Source organism: Entelurus aequoreus, linkage group LG19 (assembly GCF_033978785.1).
Source record: "Entelurus aequoreus isolate RoL-2023_Sb linkage group LG19, RoL_Eaeq_v1.1, whole genome shotgun sequence".
Classification (NCBI taxonomy): domain Eukaryota; kingdom Metazoa; phylum Chordata; class Actinopteri; order Syngnathiformes; family Syngnathidae; genus Entelurus; species Entelurus aequoreus.
This window is the reverse complement of record NC_084749.1, coordinates 5,823,966-5,843,287: the sequence shown is the minus strand read 5'-3', so window position 1 is coordinate 5,843,287 and position 19,322 is coordinate 5,823,966. Positions and strand designations below refer to the sequence as shown.

Below are 19,322 nucleotides of genomic sequence, written 5' to 3'. Positions count from 1 at the left end.
GTCATACGTGCATAGATCCAGCGAGACGTCCACATGCATCATGGTTCAGTGCCGCTAACGTGGGTTCTGGCGTCATACGTGCATAGATCCAGCGAGACGTCCACATGCATCATGGTTCAGTGCCGCTAACGTGGGTTCTGGCGTCATACGTGCATAGATCCAGCGAGACGTCCACATGCATCATGGTTCAGTGCCGCTAACGTGGGTTCTGGCGTCATACGTGCATAGATCCAGCGAGACGTCCACATGCATCATGGTTCAAGTGCCGCTAACGTGGGTTCTGGCGTCATACGTGCATAGATCCAGTGAGACGTCCACATGCATCATGGTTCAGTGCCGCTAACGTGGGTTCTGGCGTCATACGTGCATAGATCCAGCGAGACGTCCACATGCATCATGGTTCAGTGCCGCTAACGTGGGTTCTGGCGTCATACGTGCATAGATCCAGCGAGACGTCCACATGCATCATGGTTCAGTGCCGCTAACGTGGGTTCTGGCGTCATACGTGCATAGATCCAGCGAGACGTCCACATGCATCATGGTTCAGTGCCGCTAACGTGGGTTCTGGCGTCATACGTGCATAGATCCAGCGAGACGTCCACATGCATCATGGTTCAGTGCCGCTAACGTGGGTTCTGGCGTCATACGTGCATAGATCCAGCGAGACGTCCACATGCATCATGGTTCAGTGCCGCTAACGTGGGTTCTGGCGTCATACGTGCATAGATCCAGCGAGACGTCCACATGCATCATGGTTCAGTGCCGCTAACGTGGGTTCTGGCGTCATACGTGCATAGATCCAGCGAGACGTCCACATGCATCATGGTTCAGTGCCGCTAACGTGGGTTCTGGCGTCATACGTGCATAGATCCAGCGAGACGTCCACATGCATCATGGTTCAGTGCCGCTAACGTGGGTTCTGGCGTCATACGTGCATAGATCCAGCGAGACGTCCACATGCATCATGGTTCAGTGCCGCTAACGTGGGTTCTGGCGTCATACGTGCATAGATCCAGCGAGACGTCCACATGCATCATGGTTCAGTGCCGCTAACGTGGGTTCTGGCGTCATACGTGCATAGATCCAGCGAGACGTCCACATGCATCATGGTTCAGTGCCGCTAACGTGGGTTCTGGCGTCATACGTGCATAGATCCAGCGAGACGTCCACATGCATCATGGTTCAGTGCCGCTAACGTGGGTTCTGGCGTCATACGTGCATAGATCCAGCGAGACGTCCACATGCATCATGGTTCAGTGCCGCTAACGTGGGTTCTGGCGTCATACGTGCATAGATCCAGCGAGACGTCCACATGCATCATGGTTCAGTGCCGCTAACGTGGGTTCTGGCGTCATACGTGCATAGATCCAGCGAGACGTCCACATGCATCATGGTTCAGTGCCGCTAACGTGGGTTCTGGCGTCATACGTGCATAGATCCAGCGAGACGTCCACATGCATCATGGTTCAGTGCCGCTAACGTGGGTTCTGGCGTCATACGTGCATAGATCCAGCGAGACGTCCACATGCATCATGGTTCAGTGCCGCTAACGTGGGTTCTGGCGTCATACGTGCATAGATCCAGCGAGACGTCCACATGCATCATGGTTCAGTGCCGCTAACGTGGGTTCTGGCGTCATACGTGCATAGATCCAGCGAGACGTCCACATGCATCATGGTTCAGTGCCGCTAACGTGGGTTCTGGCGTCATACGTGCATAGATCCAGCGAGACGTCCACATGCATCATGGTTCAGTGCCGCTAACGTGGGTTCTGGCGTCATACGTGCATAGATCCAGCGAGACGTCCACATGCATCATGGTTCAGTGCCGCTAACGTGGGTTCTGGCGTCATACGTGCATAGATCCAGCGAGACGTCCACATGCATCATGGTTCAGTGCCGCTAACGTGGGTTCTGGCGTCATACGTGCATAGATCCAGCGAGACGTCCACATGCATCATGGTTCAGTGCCGCTAACGTGGGTTCTGGCGTCATACGTGCATAGATCCAGCGAGACGTCCACATGCATCATGGTTCAGTGCCGCTAACGTGGGTTCTGGCGTCATACGTGCATAGATCCAGCGAGACGTCCACATGCATCATGGTTCAGTGCCGCTAACGTGGGTTCTGGCGTCATACGTGCATAGATCCAGCGAGACGTCCACATGCATCATGGTTCAGTGCCGCTAACGTGGGTTCTGGCGTCATACGTGCATAGATCCAGCGAGACGTCCACATGCATCATGGTTCAGTGCCGCTAACGTGGGTTCTGGCGTCATACGTGCATAGATCCAGCGAGACGTCCACATGCATCATGGTTCAGTGCCGCTAACGTGGGTTCTGGCGTCATACGTGCATAGATCCAGCGAGACGTCCACATGCATCATGGTTCAGTGCCGCTAACGTGGGTTCTGGCGTCATACGTGCATAGATCCAGCGAGACGTCCACATGCATCATGGTTCAGTGCCGCTAACGTGGGTTCTGGCGTCATACGTGCATAGATCCAGCGAGACGTCCACATGCATCATGGTTCAGTGCCGCTAACGTGGGTTCTGGCGTCATACGTGCATAGATCCAGCGAGACGTCCACATGCATCATGGTTCAGTGCCGCTAACGTGGGTTCTGGCGTCATACGTGCATAGATCCAGCGAGACGTCCACATGCATCATGGTTCAGTGCCGCTAACGTGGGTTCTGGCGTCATACGTGCATAGATCCAGCGAGACGTCCACATGCATCATGGTTCAGTGCCGCTAACGTGGGTTCTGGCGTCATACGTGCATAGATCCAGCGAGACGTCCACATGCATCATGGTTCAGTGCCGCTAACGTGGGTTCTGGCGTCATACGTGCATAGATCCAGCGAGACGTCCACATGCATCATGGTTCAGTGCCGCTAACGTGGGTTCTGGCGTCATACGTGCATAGATCCAGCGAGACGTCCACATGCATCATGGTTCAGTGCCGCTAACGTGGGTTCTGGCGTCATACGTGCATAGATCCAGCGAGACGTCCACATGCATCATGGTTCAGTGCCGCTAACGTGGGTTCTGGCGTCATACGTGCATAGATCCAGCGAGACGTCCACATGCATCATGGTTCAGTGCCGCTAACGTGGGTTCTGGCGTCATACGTGCATAGATCCAGCGAGACGTCCACATGCATCATGGTTCAGTGCCGCTAACGTGGGTTCTGGCGTCATACGTGCATAGATCCAGCGAGACGTCCACATGCATCATGGTTCAGTGCCGCTAACGTGGGTTCTGGCGTCATACGTGCATAGATCCAGCGAGACGTCCACATGCATCATGGTTCAGTGCCGCTAACGTGGGTTCTGGCGTCATACGTGCATAGATCCAGCGAGACGTCCACATGCATCATGGTTCAGTGCCGCTAACGTGGGTTCTGGCGTCATACGTGCATAGATCCAGCGAGACGTCCACATGCATCATGGTTCAGTGCCGCTAACGTGGGTTCTGGCGTCATACGTGCATAGATCCAGCGAGACGTCCACATGCATCATGGTTCAGTGCCGCTAACGTGGGTTCTGGCGTCATACGTGCATAGATCCAGCGAGACGTCCACATGCATCATGGTTCAGTGCCGCTAACGTGGGTTCTGGCGTCATACGTGCATAGATCCAGCGAGACGTCCACATGCATCATGGTTCAGTGCCGCTAACGTGGGTTCTGGCGTCATACGTGCATAGATCCAGCGAGACGTCCACATGCATCATGGTTCAGTGCCGCTAACGTGGGTTCTGGCGTCATACGTGCATAGATCCAGCGAGACGTCCACATGCATCATGGTTCAGTGCCGCTAACGTGGGTTCTGGCGTCATACGTGCATAGATCCAGCGAGACGTCCACATGCATCATGGTTCAGTGCCGCTAACGTGGGTTCTGGCGTCATACGTGCATAGATCCAGCGAGACGTCCACATGCATCATGGTTCAGTGCCGCTAACGTGGGTTCTGGCGTCATACGTGCATAGATCCAGCGAGACGTCCACATGCATCATGGTTCAGTGCCGCTAACGTGGGTTCTGGCGTCATACGTGCATAGATCCAGCGAGACGTCCACATGCATCATGGTTCAGTGCCGCTAACGTGGGTTCTGGCGTCATACGTGCATAGATCCAGCGAGACGTCCACATGCATCATGGTTCAGTGCCGCTAACGTGGGTTCTGGCGTCATACGTGCATAGATCCAGCGAGACGTCCACATGCATCATGGTTCAGTGCCGCTAACGTGGGTTCTGGCGTCATACGTGCATAGATCCAGCGAGACGTCCACATGCATCATGGTTCAGTGCCGCTAACGTGGGTTCTGGCGTCATACGTGCATAGATCCAGCGAGACGTCCACATGCATCATGGTTCAGTGCCGCTAACGTGGGTTCTGGCGTCATACGTGCATAGATCCAGCGAGACGTCCACATGCATCATGGTTCAGTGCCGCTAACGTGGGTTCTGGCGTCATACGTGCATAGATCCAGCGAGACGTCCACATGCATCATGGTTCAGTGCCGCTAACGTGGGTTCTGGCGTCATACGTGCATAGATCCAGCGAGACGTCCACATGCATCATGGTTCAGTGCCGCTAACGTGGGTTCTGGCGTCATACGTGCATAGATCCAGCGAGACGTCCACATGCATCATGGTTCAGTGCCGCTAACGTGGGTTCTGGCGTCATACGTGCATAGATCCAGCGAGACGTCCACATGCATCATGGTTCAGTGCCGCTAACGTGGGTTCTGGCGTCATACGTGCATAGATCCAGCGAGACGTCCACATGCATCATGGTTCAGTGCCGCTAACGTGGGTTCTGGCGTCATACGTGCATAGATCCAGCGAGACGTCCACATGCATCATGGTTCAGTGCCGCTAACGTGGGTTCTGGCGTCATACGTGCATAGATCCAGCGAGACGTCCACATGCATCATGGTTCAGTGCCGCTAACGTGGGTTCTGGCGTCATACGTGCATAGATCCAGCGAGACGTCCACATGCATCATGGTTCAGTGCCGCTAACGTGGGTTCTGGCGTCATACGTGCATAGATCCAGCGAGACGTCCACATGCATCATGGTTCAGTGCCGCTAACGTGGGTTCTGGCGTCATACGTGCATAGATCCAGCGAGACGTCCACATGCATCATGGTTCAGTGCCGCTAACGTGGGTTCTGGCGTCATACGTGCATAGATCCAGCGAGACGTCCACATGCATCATGGTTCAGTGCCGCTAACGTGGGTTCTGGCGTCATACGTGCATAGATCCAGCGAGACGTCCACATGCATCATGGTTCAGTGCCGCTAACGTGGGTTCTGGCGTCATACGTGCATAGATCCAGCGAGACGTCCACATGCATCATGGTTCAGTGCCGCTAACGTGGGTTCTGGCGTCATACGTGCATAGATCCAGCGAGACGTCCACATGCATCATGGTTCAGTGCCGCTAACGTGGGTTCTGGCGTCATACGTGCATAGATCCAGCGAGACGTCCACATGCATCATGGTTCAGTGCCGCTAACGTGGGTTCTGGCGTCATACGTGCATAGATCCAGCGAGACGTCCACATGCATCATGGTTCAGTGCCGCTAACGTGGGTTCTGGCGTCATACGTGCATAGATCCAGCGAGACGTCCACATGCATCATGGTTCAGTGCCGCTAACGTGGGTTCTGGCGTCATACGTGCATAGATCCAGCGAGACGTCCACATGCATCATGGTTCAGTGCCGCTAACGTGGGTTCTGGCGTCATACGTGCATAGATCCAGCGAGACGTCCACATGCATCATGGTTCAGTGCCGCTAACGTGGGTTCTGGCGTCATACGTGCATAGATCCAGCGAGACGTCCACATGCATCATGGTTCAGTGCCGCTAACGTGGGTTCTGGCGTCATACGTGCATAGATCCAGCGAGACGTCCACATGCATCATGGTTCAGTGCCGCTAACGTGGGTTCTGGCGTCATACGTGCATAGATCCAGCGAGACGTCCACATGCATCATGGTTCAGTGCCGCTAACGTGGGTTCTGGCGTCATACGTGCATAGATCCAGCGAGACGTCCACATGCATCATGGTTCAGTGCCGCTAACGTGGGTTCTGGCGTCATACGTGCATAGATCCAGCGAGACGTCCACATGCATCATGGTTCAGTGCCGCTAACGTGGGTTCTGGCGTCATACGTGCATAGATCCAGCGAGACGTCCACATGCATCATGGTTCAGTGCCGCTAACGTGGGTTCTGGCGTCATACGTGCATAGATCCAGCGAGACGTCCACATGCATCATGGTTCAGTGCCGCTAACGTGGGTTCTGGCGTCATACGTGCATAGATCCAGCGAGACGTCCACATGCATCATGGTTCAGTGCCGCTAACGTGGGTTCTGGCGTCATACGTGCATAGATCCAGCGAGACGTCCACATGCATCATGGTTCAGTGCCGCTAACGTGGGTTCTGGCGTCATACGTGCATAGATCCAGCGAGACGTCCACATGCATCATGGTTCAGTGCCGCTAACGTGGGTTCTGGCGTCATACGTGCATAGATCCAGCGAGACGTCCACATGCATCATGGTTCAGTGCCGCTAACGTGGGTTCTGGCGTCATACGTGCATAGATCCAGCGAGACGTCCACATGCATCATGGTTCAGTGCCGCTAACGTGGGTTCTGGCGTCATACGTGCATAGATCCAGCGAGACGTCCACATGCATCATGGTTCAGTGCCGCTAACGTGGGTTCTGGCGTCATACGTGCATAGATCCAGCGAGACGTCCACATGCATCATGGTTCAGTGCCGCTAACGTGGGTTCTGGCGTCATACGTGCATAGATCCAGCGAGACGTCCACATGCATCATGGTTCAGTGCCGCTAACGTGGGTTCTGGCGTCATACGTGCATAGATCCAGCGAGACGTCCACATGCATCATGGTTCAGTGCCGCTAACGTGGGTTCTGGCGTCATACGTGCATAGATCCAGCGAGACGTCCACATGCATCATGGTTCAGTGCCGCTAACGTGGGTTCTGGCGTCATACGTGCATAGATCCAGCGAGACGTCCACATGCATCATGGTTCAGTGCCGCTAACGTGGGTTCTGGCGTCATACGTGCATAGATCCAGCGAGACGTCCACATGCATCATGGTTCAGTGCCGCTAACGTGGGTTCTGGCGTCATACGTGCATAGATCCAGCGAGACGTCCACATGCATCATGGTTCAGTGCCGCTAACGTGGGTTCTGGCGTCATACGTGCATAGATCCAGCGAGACGTCCACATGCATCATGGTTCAGTGCCGCTAACGTGGGTTCTGGCGTCATACGTGCATAGATCCAGCGAGACGTCCACATGCATCATGGTTCAGTGCCACTAACGTGGGTTCTGGCGTCATACGTGCATAGATCCAGCGAGACGTCCACATGCATCATGGTTCAGTGCCGCTAACGTGGGTTCTGGCGTCATACGTGCATAGATCCTGGGAGACGTCCACATGCATCATGGTTCAGTGCCGCTAACGTGGGTTCTGGCGTCATACGTGCATAGATCCAGCGAGACGTCCACATGCATCATGGTTCAGTGCCGCTAACGTGGGTTCTGGCGTCATACGTGCATAGATCCAGCGAGACGTCCACATGCATCATGGTTCAGTGCTGCTAACGTGGGTTCTGGCGTCATACGTGCATAGATCCAGCGAGATGTCCACATGCATCATGGTTCAGTGCCGCTAACGTGGGTTCTGGCGTCATACGTGCATAGATCCAGCGAGACGTCCACATGCATCATGGTTCAGTGGCGCTAACGTGGGTTCTGGCGTCATACGTGCATAGATCCAGCGAGACGTCCACATGCATCATGGTTCAGTGCCGCTAACGTGGGTTCTGGCGTCATACGTGCATAGATCCAGTGAGACGTCCACATGCATCATGGTTCAGTGCCGCTAACGTGGGTTCTGGCGTCATACGTGCATAGATCCAGCGAGACGTCCACATGCATCATGGTTCAGTGCTGCTAACGTGGGTTCTGGCGTCATACGTGCATAGATCCAGCGAGACGTCCACATGCATCATGGTTCAGTGCTGCTAACGTGGGTTCTGGCGTCATACGTGCATAGATCCAGCGAGACGTCCACATGCATCATGGTTCAGTGCCGCTAACGTGGGTTCTGGCGTCATACGTGCATAGATCCAGTGAGATGTCCACATGCATCATGTTTCAGTGCCGCTAACGTGGGTTCTGGCGTCATACGTGCATAGATCCAGCGAGACGTCCACATGCATCATGGTTCAGTGCCGCTAACGTGGGTTCTGGCGTCATACGTGCATAGATCCAGTGAGACGTCCACATGCATCATGGTTCCCTCTCCTCTAACTGCCATGTCGGCCGTGAGCCAGGAGGTGGCGTGGTCTCATTTGGAAGCTGTCAGCCTTCATTATCTCGCGAAGACGAAAGATCTCGGCCCGGCAGTTTAGGCAGTGCAAATGTTGTTCACACCGACCGCGCACATTGCCGCCCTCCGGACTTGTTTCCATCACACAGTGCGCTTGTTTTTACTTCTGCATGGGGTGTGTGTCACTTTGTGGCGTTCCCGGAATAAACAAAACACAGAGAGAGTACCAGCTGGCCACGGATCATTTCTGGGGAGGTGCCGGTCTGGATGAGGCGCTAGCTGTAGGTGGACCTGGCTGAGCATTATTATGCTCCGATATCTATTCTCAAAGCAAAATATCAATGCTTTTGATACTTTAGTTCAGGTGCAAAAAAGGCATTTTTACCACTGTGTTACATGGCCTTTCCTTTTTTTTTTTTAAATTTTTTTTTTTTTAAATTTTTTTATTATTATTATTTTTTTTTAAATTTTTTAAATTTTTTTTTTTTTTTTTTTTGGCCTTTCCTTTTAACAACACTCAGTAAACGTTTGGGAACTGAGGAGACATTTTTGAAGCTTCTCAGGTGGAATTCTTTCCCATTCTTGCTTGATGTACAGCTTAAGTTGTTCAACAGTCCCTTCTGCTATTTTAGGTGCCACACATTGGGGGACAGGTCTGGACTACAGGCAGGCCAGTCTAGTACCAGCACTCTTTTACTATGAAGCCACGTTGATGTAACACATGGCTTGGCATCGTCTTGCTGAAATAAGCAGGGGCGTCCATGGTAACGTTGCTTGGATGGCAACATATGTTGCTCCAAAACCTGTATGTACCTTTCAGCATTAATGGCACCTTCACAGATGTGTAAGTTACCCATGTCTTGGGCACTAATACATAGTGGATCTAACATAATAGTGTGAGAGTCCAGTCCATAGTGGATCTAACATAATAGTGAGAGTCCAGTCCATAGTGGATCTAACATAATAGTGAGAGTCCAGTCCATAGTGGATCTAACATAATAGTGAGAGTCCAATCCATAGTGGATCTAACATAATAGTGAGAGTCCAGTCCATAGTGGATCTAACATAATAGTGAGAGTCCAGTCCATAGTGGATCTAACATAATAGTGAGAGTCCAATCCATAGTGGATCTAACATAATAGTGTGAGAGTCCAGTCCATAGTGGATCTAACATAATAGTGTGAGAGTCCAGTCCATAGTGGATCTAACATAATAGTGTGAGAGTCCAGTCCATAGTGGATCTAACATAATAGTGTGAGAGTCCAGTCCATAGTGGATCTAACATAATAGTGTGAGAGTCCAGTCCATAGTGGATCTAACATAATAGTGTGAGAGTCCAGTCCATAGTGGATCTAACATAATAGTGTGAGAGTCCAGTCCACAGTGGATCTAACATAATAGTGTGAGAGTCCAGTCCATAGTGGATCTAACATAATAGTGAGAGTCCAGTCCATAGTGGATCTAACATAATAGTGTGAGAGTCCAGTCCATAGTGGATCTAACGTTATAGTGTGAGAGTCCAGTCCGTAGTGGATCTAACATAATAGTGTGAGAGTCCAGTCCATAGTGGATCTAACATAATAGTGTGAGAGTCCAGTCCATAGTGGATCTAACGTTATAGTGTGAGAGTCCAGTCCGTAGTGGATCTAACATAATAGTGTGAGAGTCCAGTCCATAGTGGATCTAACATAATAGTGAGAGTCCAGTCCATAGTGGATCTAACATAATAGTGTGAGAGTCCAGTCCATAGTGGATCTAACATAATAGTGAGAGAGTCCAGTCCATAGTGGATCTAACGTTATAGTGTGAGAGTCCAGTCCGTAGTGGATCTAACATAATAGTGTGAGAGTCCAGTCCGTAGTGGATCTAACATAATAGTGAGAGTCCAGTCCATAGTGGATCTAACATAATAGTGTGAGAGTCCAGTCCATAGTGGATCTAACATAATAGTGAGAGTCCAGTCCATAGTGGATCTAACATAATAGTGTGAGAGTCCAGTCCATAGTGGATCTAACATAATAGTGTGAGAGTCCAGTCCATAGTGGATCTAACATAATAGTGTGAGAGTCCAGTCCATAGTGGATCTAACATAATAGTGAGAGTCCAGTCCATAGTAGATCTAACAGGTGGATCTCGACAGCTTGAGAGATGGTTTTGGTCCGCCTGCAAGTGGATTCTAGTCAGGAGTGAAGGCCAAACGCACTAAAACATGACCAAACGCGGGCAAAGGTGAAAATCAGAGGAAATGGTCAGACTTTCTTAAGTAGAAGTTTCTGGGCCCAATGAATCTCAAACTGTGGACCTGGTTTGTTTTTTTTAGACTAACACTCTTAGTCCTTTATCCGGGTCAATATGGTACTTTGGTCATCAATCATGGACCTAAAACCTTAATTCTTTATTCAAGGTTATCAGCTCTTACTTAAAAGGAGCTTGATGTGTGGTATTGGTGGTGTGGTCTTTGGTCTTCTTCTATTGATGGTGTGGTCTTTGGTCTTCTTCTATTGGTGGTGTGGTCTTTGGTCTTCTTCTATTGATGGTGTGGTCTTTGGTCTTCTTCTATTGGTGGTGTGGTCTTTGGTCTTCTTCTATTGATGGTGTGGTCTTTGGTCTTCTTCTATTGGTGGTGTGGTCTTTGGTCTTCTTCTATTGATGGTGTGGTCTTTGGTCTTCTTCTATTGGTGGTGTGGTCTTTGGTCTTCTTCTATTGATGGTGTGGTCTTTGGTCTTCTTCTATTGATGGTGTGGTCTTTGGTCTTCTTCTATTGATGGTGTGGTCTTTGGTCTTCTTCTATTGATGGTGTGGTCTTTGGTCTTCTTCTATTGATGGTGTGGTCTGTGGTCTTCTTCTATTGATGGTGTGGTCTTTGGTCTTCTTCTATTGATGGTGTGGTCTTTGGTCTTCTTCTATTGATGGTGTGGTCTTTGGTCTTCTTCTATTGATGGTGTGGTCTTTGGTCTTCTTCTATTGATGGTGTGGTCTTTGGTCTTCTTCTGTTGATGGTGTGGTCTTTGGTCTTCTTCTATTGATGGTGTGGTCTTTGGTCTTCTTCTATTGATGGTGTGGTCTTTGGTCTTCTTCTATTGATGGTGTGGTCTTTGGTCTTCTTCTATTGATGGTGTGGTCTTTGGTCTTCTTCTATTGATGGTGTGGTCTTTGGTCTTCTTCTATTGGTGGTGTGGTCTTTGGTCTTCTTCTATTGGTGGTGTGGTCTTTGGTCTTCTTCTATTGATGGTGTGGTCTTTGGTCTTCTTCTATTGATGGTGTGGTCTTTGGTCTTCTTCTATTGATGGTGTGGTCTTTGGTCTTCTTCTATTGATGGTGTGGTCTTTGGTCTTCTTCTATTGATGGTGTGGTCTTTGGTCTTCTTCTATTGATGGTGTGGTCTTTGGTCTTCTTCTATTGATGGTGTGGTCTTTGGTCTTCTTCTATTGGTGGTGTGGTCTTTGGTCTTCTTCTATTGATGGTGTGGTCTTTGGTCTTCTTCTATTGATGGTGTGGTCTTTGGTCTTCTTCTATTGATGGTGTGGTCTTTGGTCTTCTTCTAAACAAACATGCTATCAATGGAAGGAATGTGTTTTGGAGGACCTCAAAGTGTTGTGAAGGATGTTTCAGTACACGCAGCAGAACACGGACCCTTCCGGGCTTCCGAGCATGACATCCCTTCGCCTTTCTCTTCCCAGAGTTGACCATGGACTCGTTCAGCACCAAGAGCTTGGCCATGCAGGCGCAGAAGAAGCTGATGAGCAAGATGGCCACCAAGAGCATGGCCAGCCTCTTCATCGACGACGTCAGCAGCGAAGTCCTGGACGAGCTGTACCGGGTCACCAAGGAGTACACCCGCAACCGCAAGGAGGCCCAGAAGATCATCAAGAACCTGATCAAGATGGTGGTGAAGCTGGGGGTGCTCTACAGGAACAACCAGTTCAGCAGCGAGGAGCTGAGCCTGGTGGAGAACTTCAGGTGGGAACCCGAGGAGGAAAATGGATTAATAGTTTACATTATTAGCTTGTTTTACAGTAATATTTACTTTTTTTTTACATTTTACAGTAATACTTTTAACACATGAACTAGATGTAACAGTTCTATTCGCTTGTTTTTACATATTTACAGCAATATTAGCTTGTTAACTTAACACATTTACAAAAATATTCGCTTGTTTTTACATATTTACAGCAATATTAGCTTGTTAACTTAACACATTTACAAAAATATTCGCTTGTTTTTACCTATTTACAGCAATATTAGCTTGTTAACTTAACACATTTACAAAAATATTTGCTTGTTTTTACCTATTTACAGCAATATTAGCTTGTTAACTTAACACATTTACAAAAATATTTGCTTGTTTTTACCTATTTACAGCAATATTAGCTTGTTAACTTAACACATTTACAAAAATATTTGCTTGTTTTTACATATTTACAGCAATATTAGCTTGTTAACTTAAAATATTTACAAAAATATTAGCTTGTTTTTAAATATTTACAGCAATATTAGCTTGTTAACTTAACATATTTACAAAAAATATTCGCTTGTTTTTACATATTTGCAGCAATATTAGCTTGTTAACTTAACACATTTACAAAAATATTAGCTTGTTTTTACCTAGTTACAGCAATATTAGCTTGTTAACTTAACACATTTACAAAAATATTAGCTTGTTTTTACATATTTACAGCAATATTAGCTTGTTTTTACCTATTTACAGCAATATTAGCTTGTTAACATATTTACAAAAATATTAGCTTGTTTTTACATATTTACAGCAATATTAGCTTGTTTACTTAACACATTTACAAAAATATTAGCTTGTTTTTACCTATTTACAGCAATATTAGCTTGTTAACTTAACACATTTACAAAAATATTAGCTTGTTTTTACATATTTACAGCAATATTAGCTTGTTTACTTAACATATTTACAAAAATATTAGCTTGTTTTTACATATTTACAGCAATATTAGCTTGTTTACTTAACATATTTACAAAAATATTAGCTTGTTTTTACATATTTACAGCAATATTAGCTTGTTAACTTAACATATTTACAAAAATATTCACTTGTTTTTACATTTTACAGCAATATAAACTGGATTTTACATTTTGCAGCAATATTAGCTGTTTTTTACATTGTACAGTAACATTAACTGTTTTTTTTACATTTTATAGTAATAACTGTTTTTTACACTTGTAAGACGACTAACTTGTTTTTACATTTTACAGTAATATTAGCTGGTTTCTATATTTTACAGTAATATTAGCTGTTTTTGCCCGGGACAAGCAGTAGAAAATGGAAGAATGGATTAGCTGTTTTTACATTTTACTGTGATATTAGCCTATTTTTTACACTTTTAACACATGAACTAGATGTAACAGTTCTATTCGCTTGTTTTTACATATTTACAGCAATATTAGCTTGTTAACTTAACATATTTACAAAAATATTCGCTTGTTTTTACATTTTACAGCAATATAAACTGGATTTTACATTTTGCAGCAATATTAGCTGTTTTTTACATTGTACAGTAACATTAGCTGTTTTTTTACATTTTATAGTAATAACTGTTTTTTACACTTGTAAGACGACTAACTTGTTTCTACATTTTACAGTAATATTAGCTGGTTTCTATATTTTACAGTAATATTAGCTGGTTTCTATATTTTACAGTAAAATTAGCTGTTTTTTTTAAATTTTATAGTAATAACTGTTTTTTACACTTGTAAGACGACTAACTTGTTTTTACATTTTACAGTAATATTAGCTGGTTTCTATATTTTACAGTAATATTAGCTGGTTTCTATATTTTCCAGTAATATTAGCTGGTTTCTATATTTTACAGTAATATTAGCTGGTTTTTTACATTTTATAGTAATAACTGTTTTTTACGCTTGTAAGAAGACTAACTTGTTTTATGTTTTTACATTTTACAGTAATATTAGCTGTTTTTTTACATTTTATAGTAATATTAACTGTTTTTTACACTTGTAAGACGACTAACTTGTTTTTACATTTTACAGTAATATTAGCTGGTTTCTATATTTTACAGTAATATTATCTGTTTTTTTACATTTTATAGTAATATTAACTGTTTTTTACGCTTGTAAGACGACTAACTTGTTTTTATATTTTACAGTAATATTAGCTGGGTTTTTTTACATTTTATAGTAATAATAACTGTTTTTTACGCTTGTAAGAAGACTAACTTGTTTTATGTTTTTACATTTTACAGTAATATTAGCTGTTTTTTTACATTTTATAGTAATATTAACTGTTTTTTACACTTGTAAGACGACTAACTTGTTTTTACATTTTACAGTAATATTAGCTGGTTTCTATATTTTACAGTAATATTAGCTGTTTTTTTTACATTTTATAGTAATATTAACTGTTTTTTACACTTGTAAGACGACTAACTTGTTTTTACATTTTACAGTAATATTAGCTGTTTTTTTACATTTTATAGTAATAACTGTTTTTTACACTTGTAAGACGACTAACTTGTTTTTACATTTTACAGTAATATTAGCTGGTTTCTATATTTTACAGTAACATTAGCTGTTTTTTTACATTTTATAGTAATATTAACTGTTTTTTACGCTTGTAAGAAGACTAACTTGTTTTTACATTTTACAGTAATATTAGCTGTTTTTTTACATTTTATAGTAATAACTGTTTTTTACACTTGTAAGACGACTAACTTGTTTTTACATTTTACAGTAATATTAGCTTGTTTCTATATTTTACAGTAATATTAGCTGGGTTTTTTTACATTTTATAGTAATAACTGTTTTTTACACTTGTAAGATGACTAACTTGTTTTTACATTTTACAGTAATATTAGCTGTTTTTTTTTACATTTTATAGTAAATATTAGCTGTTTTTACATTTTACAGTAATATTAGCTGTTTTTTTTACATTTTATAGTAATATTAACTGTTTTTAACGCTTGTAAGAAGACTAACTTGTTTTTTGTTTTTACATTTTACAGTAATATTAGCTGTTTTTACATTTTACTGTAGCTTGTTTCTACACTTGCAACAACTTGTTTTGACAAATAATCAAAAACTGTTGCATTTATTAACTGTTTGGGCCATTTGAAGTGAGATTTAAATGGAACAACTACTGTTAAAAGTAGTGGTATCAAAAAAATATATATATATATATATTTTCCATTGAATCGTGATTCTTGTGTATATACTGATTTTTAATTAATTTTAAAAAAAGGAAAAAAATCATATATATATATTTTTTTATTAAATATATTTTTTGAAATATGCTTTTTTTTTATCCATCCTGTCCGGCCACTCAGATAAATGGTATTGTTGATGTAGATCAGGGGGGTCAAATGTACGGCCATAGGGCCAAATCAGGCCCGCAAACAGGTTTTATCCTAGTGCTCACACTTCTGATATTCCTTAAGCTACTTTCAGTTTTGTGAAGAAAAGTTTAATGTCCGACTGTGACTTCAACTCCAGTGGCAAAGAGTTCCACAGATGTGAGAACTAGAGTTCCACAGATGTGTGAACTAGAGTTCCACAGATGTGACAACTAGAGTTCCACAGATGTGAGAACTAGAGTTCCACAGATGTGACAACTAGAGTTCCACAGACGTGAGAACTAGAGTTCCACAGATGTGAGAACTAGAGTTCCACAGATGTGAAAACTAGAGTTCCACAGATGTGAGAACTAGAGTTCCACAGATGTGAGAACTAGAGTTCCACAGATGTGACAACTAGAGTTCCGCAGACGTGTGAACTAGAGTTCCACAGACGTGTGAACTAGAGTTCCACAGATGTGAGAACTAGAGTTCCGCAGATGTGTGAACTAGAGTTCCACAGATGTGACAACTAGAGTTCCACAGACGTGTGAACTAGAGTTCCGCAGATGTGTGAACTAGAGTTCCACAGATGTGAGAACTAGAGTTCCGCAGATGTGTGAACTAGAGTTCCACAGATGTGAGAACTAGAGTTCCACAGATGTGAGAACTACAGTTCCACAGATGTGACAGAGTTCCGCAGACGTGTGAACTAGAGTTCCACAGACGTGTGAACTAGAGTTCCACAGACGTGTGAACTAGAGTTCCGCAGATGTGTGAACTAGAGTTCCACAGATGTGACAACTAGAGTTCCACAGACGTGTGAACTAGAGTTCCGCAGATGTGTGAACTAGAGTTCCACAGATGTGAGAACTAGAGTTCCACAGATGTGAGAACTAGAGTTCCGCAGATGTGTGAACTAGAGTTCCGCAGATGTGAGAACTAGAGTTCCACAGATGTGAGAACTAGAGTTCCACAGATGTGACAAATAGAGTTCCGCAGACGTGTGAACTAGAGTTCCACAGACGTGTGAACTAGAGTTCCACAGATGTGAGAACTAGAGTTCCGCAGATGTGTGAACTAGAGTTCCACAGATGTGACAACTAGAGTTCCACAGACGTGTGAACTAGAGTTCCGCAGATGTGTGAACTAGAGTTCCACAGATGTGACAACTAGAGTTCCACAGACGTGTGAACTAGAGTTCCGCAGACGTGTGAACTAGAGTTCCACAGATGTGAGAACTAGAGTTCCGCAGATGTGAGAACTAGAGTTCCGCAGATGTGTGAACTAGAGTTCCACAGATGTGACAACTAGAGTTCCACAGATGTGTGAACTAGAGTTCCGCAGATGTGTGAACTAGAGTTCCACAGATGTGAGAACTAGAGTTCCACAGATGTGTGAACTAGAGTTCCACAGATGTGACAACTAGAGTTCCACAGATGTGTGAACTAGAGTTCCACAGATGTGACAACTAGAGTTCCACAGACGTGTGAACTAGAGTTCCGCAGACGTGTGAACTAGAGTTCCACAGATGTGAGAACTAGAGTTCCGCAGATGTGAGAACTAGAGTTCCGCAGATGTGAGAACTAGAGTTCCACAGATGTGACAACTAGAGTTCCACAGACGTGTGAACTAGAGTTCCGCAGATGTGTGAACTAGAGTTCCACAGATGTGAGAACTAGAGTTCCGCAGATGTGAGAACTAGAGTTCCGCAGATGTGTGAACTAGAGTTCCACAGATGTGACAACTAGAGTTCCACAGATGTGTGAACTAGAGTTCCACAGACGTGTGAACTAGAGTTCCGCAGATGTGAGAACTAGAGTTCCACAGATGTGAGAACTAGAGTTCCACAAATGTGACAACTAGAGTTCCACAGACGTGTGAACTAGAGTTCCGCAGATGTGTGAACTAGAGTTCCACAGATGTGAGAACTAGAGTTCCGCAGATGTGTGAACTAGAGTTCCACAGATGTGAGAACTAGAGTTCCGCAGATGTGAGAACTAGAGTTCCGCAGATGTGTGAACTAGAGTTCCACAGATGTGACAACTAGAGTTCCACAGATGTGTGAACTAGAGTTCCACAGACGTGTGAACTAGAGTTCCGCAGATGTGAGAACTAGAGTTCCACAGATGTGAGAACTAGAGTTCCACAAATGTGACAACTAGAGTTCCACAGACGTGTGAACTAGAGTTCCGCAGATGTGTGAACTAGAGTTCCGCAGATGTGAGAACTAGAGTTCCGCAGATGTGACAACTAGAGTTCCACAGATGTGAGAACTAGAGTTCCGCAGATGTGTGAACTAGAGTTCCACAGATGTGACAACTAGAGTTCCACAGATGTGTGAACTAGAGTTCCACAGACGTGTGAACTAGAGTTCCGCAGATGTGAGAACTAGAGTTCCACAGATGTGACAACTAGAGTTCCACAGACGTGTGAACTAGAGTTCCGCAGATGTGTGAACTAGAGTTCCACAGATGTGAGAACTAGAGTTCCGCAGATGTGAGAACTAGAGTTCCGCAGATGTGTGAACTAGAGTTCCACAGATGTGACAACTAGAGTTCCACAGATGTGTGAACTAGAGTTCCACAGACGTGTGAACTAGAGTTCCGCAGATGTGAGAACTAGAGTTCCACAGATGTGAGAACTAGAGTTCCGCAGATGTGAGAACTAGAGTTCCGCAGATGTGAGAACTAGAGTTCCGCAGATGTGACAACTAGAGTTCCGCAGACGTGAGAACTAGAGTTCCGCAGATGTGTGAACTAGAGTTCCGCAGATGTGAGAACTAGAGTTCCGCAGATGTGTGAACTAGAGTTCCGCAGATGTGTGAACTAGAGTTCCGCAGATGTGAGAACTAGAGTTCCACAGATGTGACAACTAGAGTTCCGCAGACGTGAGAACTAGAGTTCCGCAGATGTGTGAACTAGAGTTCCACAGATGTGTGAACTAGAGTTCCGCAGATGTGACAACTAGAGTTCCACAGATGTGACAACTAGAGTTCCACAGACGTGTGAACTAGAGTTCCGCAGATGTGTGAACTAGAGTTCCACAGATGTGAGAACTAGAGTTCCGCAGATGTGAGAACTAGAGTTCCGCAGATGTGTGAACTAGAGTTCCGCAGATGTGAGAACTAGAGTTCCGCAGATGTGAGAACTAGAGTTCCACAGATGTGACAACTAGAGTTCCGCAGACGTGAGAACTAGAGTTCCGCAGATGTGTGAACTAGAGTTCCGCAGATGTGTGAACTAGAGTTCCGCAGATGTGAGAACTAGAGTTCCGCAGATGTGTGAACTAGAGTTCCGCAGATGTGAGAACTAGAGTTCCGCAGACGTGTGAACTAGAGTTCCGCAGACGTGGGAACTAGAGTTCCGCAGACGTGGGAACTAGAGTTCCGCAGACGTGGGAACTAGAGTTCCGCAGACGTAGGAACTAGAGTTCCGCAGACGTGGGAACTAGAGTTCCGCAGACGTGGGAACTAGAGTTCCGCAGACGTGGGAACTAGAGTTCCGCAGACGTGGGAACTAGAGTTCCGCAGACGTGGGAACTAGAGTTCCGCAGATGTGTGAACTAGAGTTCCGCAGATGTGTGAACTAGAGTCCCGCAGATGTGAGAACTAGAGTTC

General features: G+C 45.4%; 1 protein-coding gene across 3 annotated transcripts in view; it reads left to right on the top strand.

The window, feature by feature from the left end:
- Nucleotides 1–19,322, top strand: part of tnfaip8l1 (tumor necrosis factor, alpha-induced protein 8-like 1) — a 96,205-nt gene that overhangs the window by 72,836 nt on the left and 4,047 nt on the right. For all 3 annotated transcript variants that reach the window (XR_009822009.1, XR_009822008.1, XM_062027742.1), the window contains exon 2: nt 12,068–12,347. Coding sequence is in view for 1 of the 3 variants with exons in the window: in XM_062027742.1 (XP_061883726.1) it covers nt 12,076–12,347 (272 nt within the window). In the remaining 2 variants the exon portion in view is untranslated. The remainder of the gene's footprint in view (nt 1–12,067; nt 12,348–19,322) is intronic.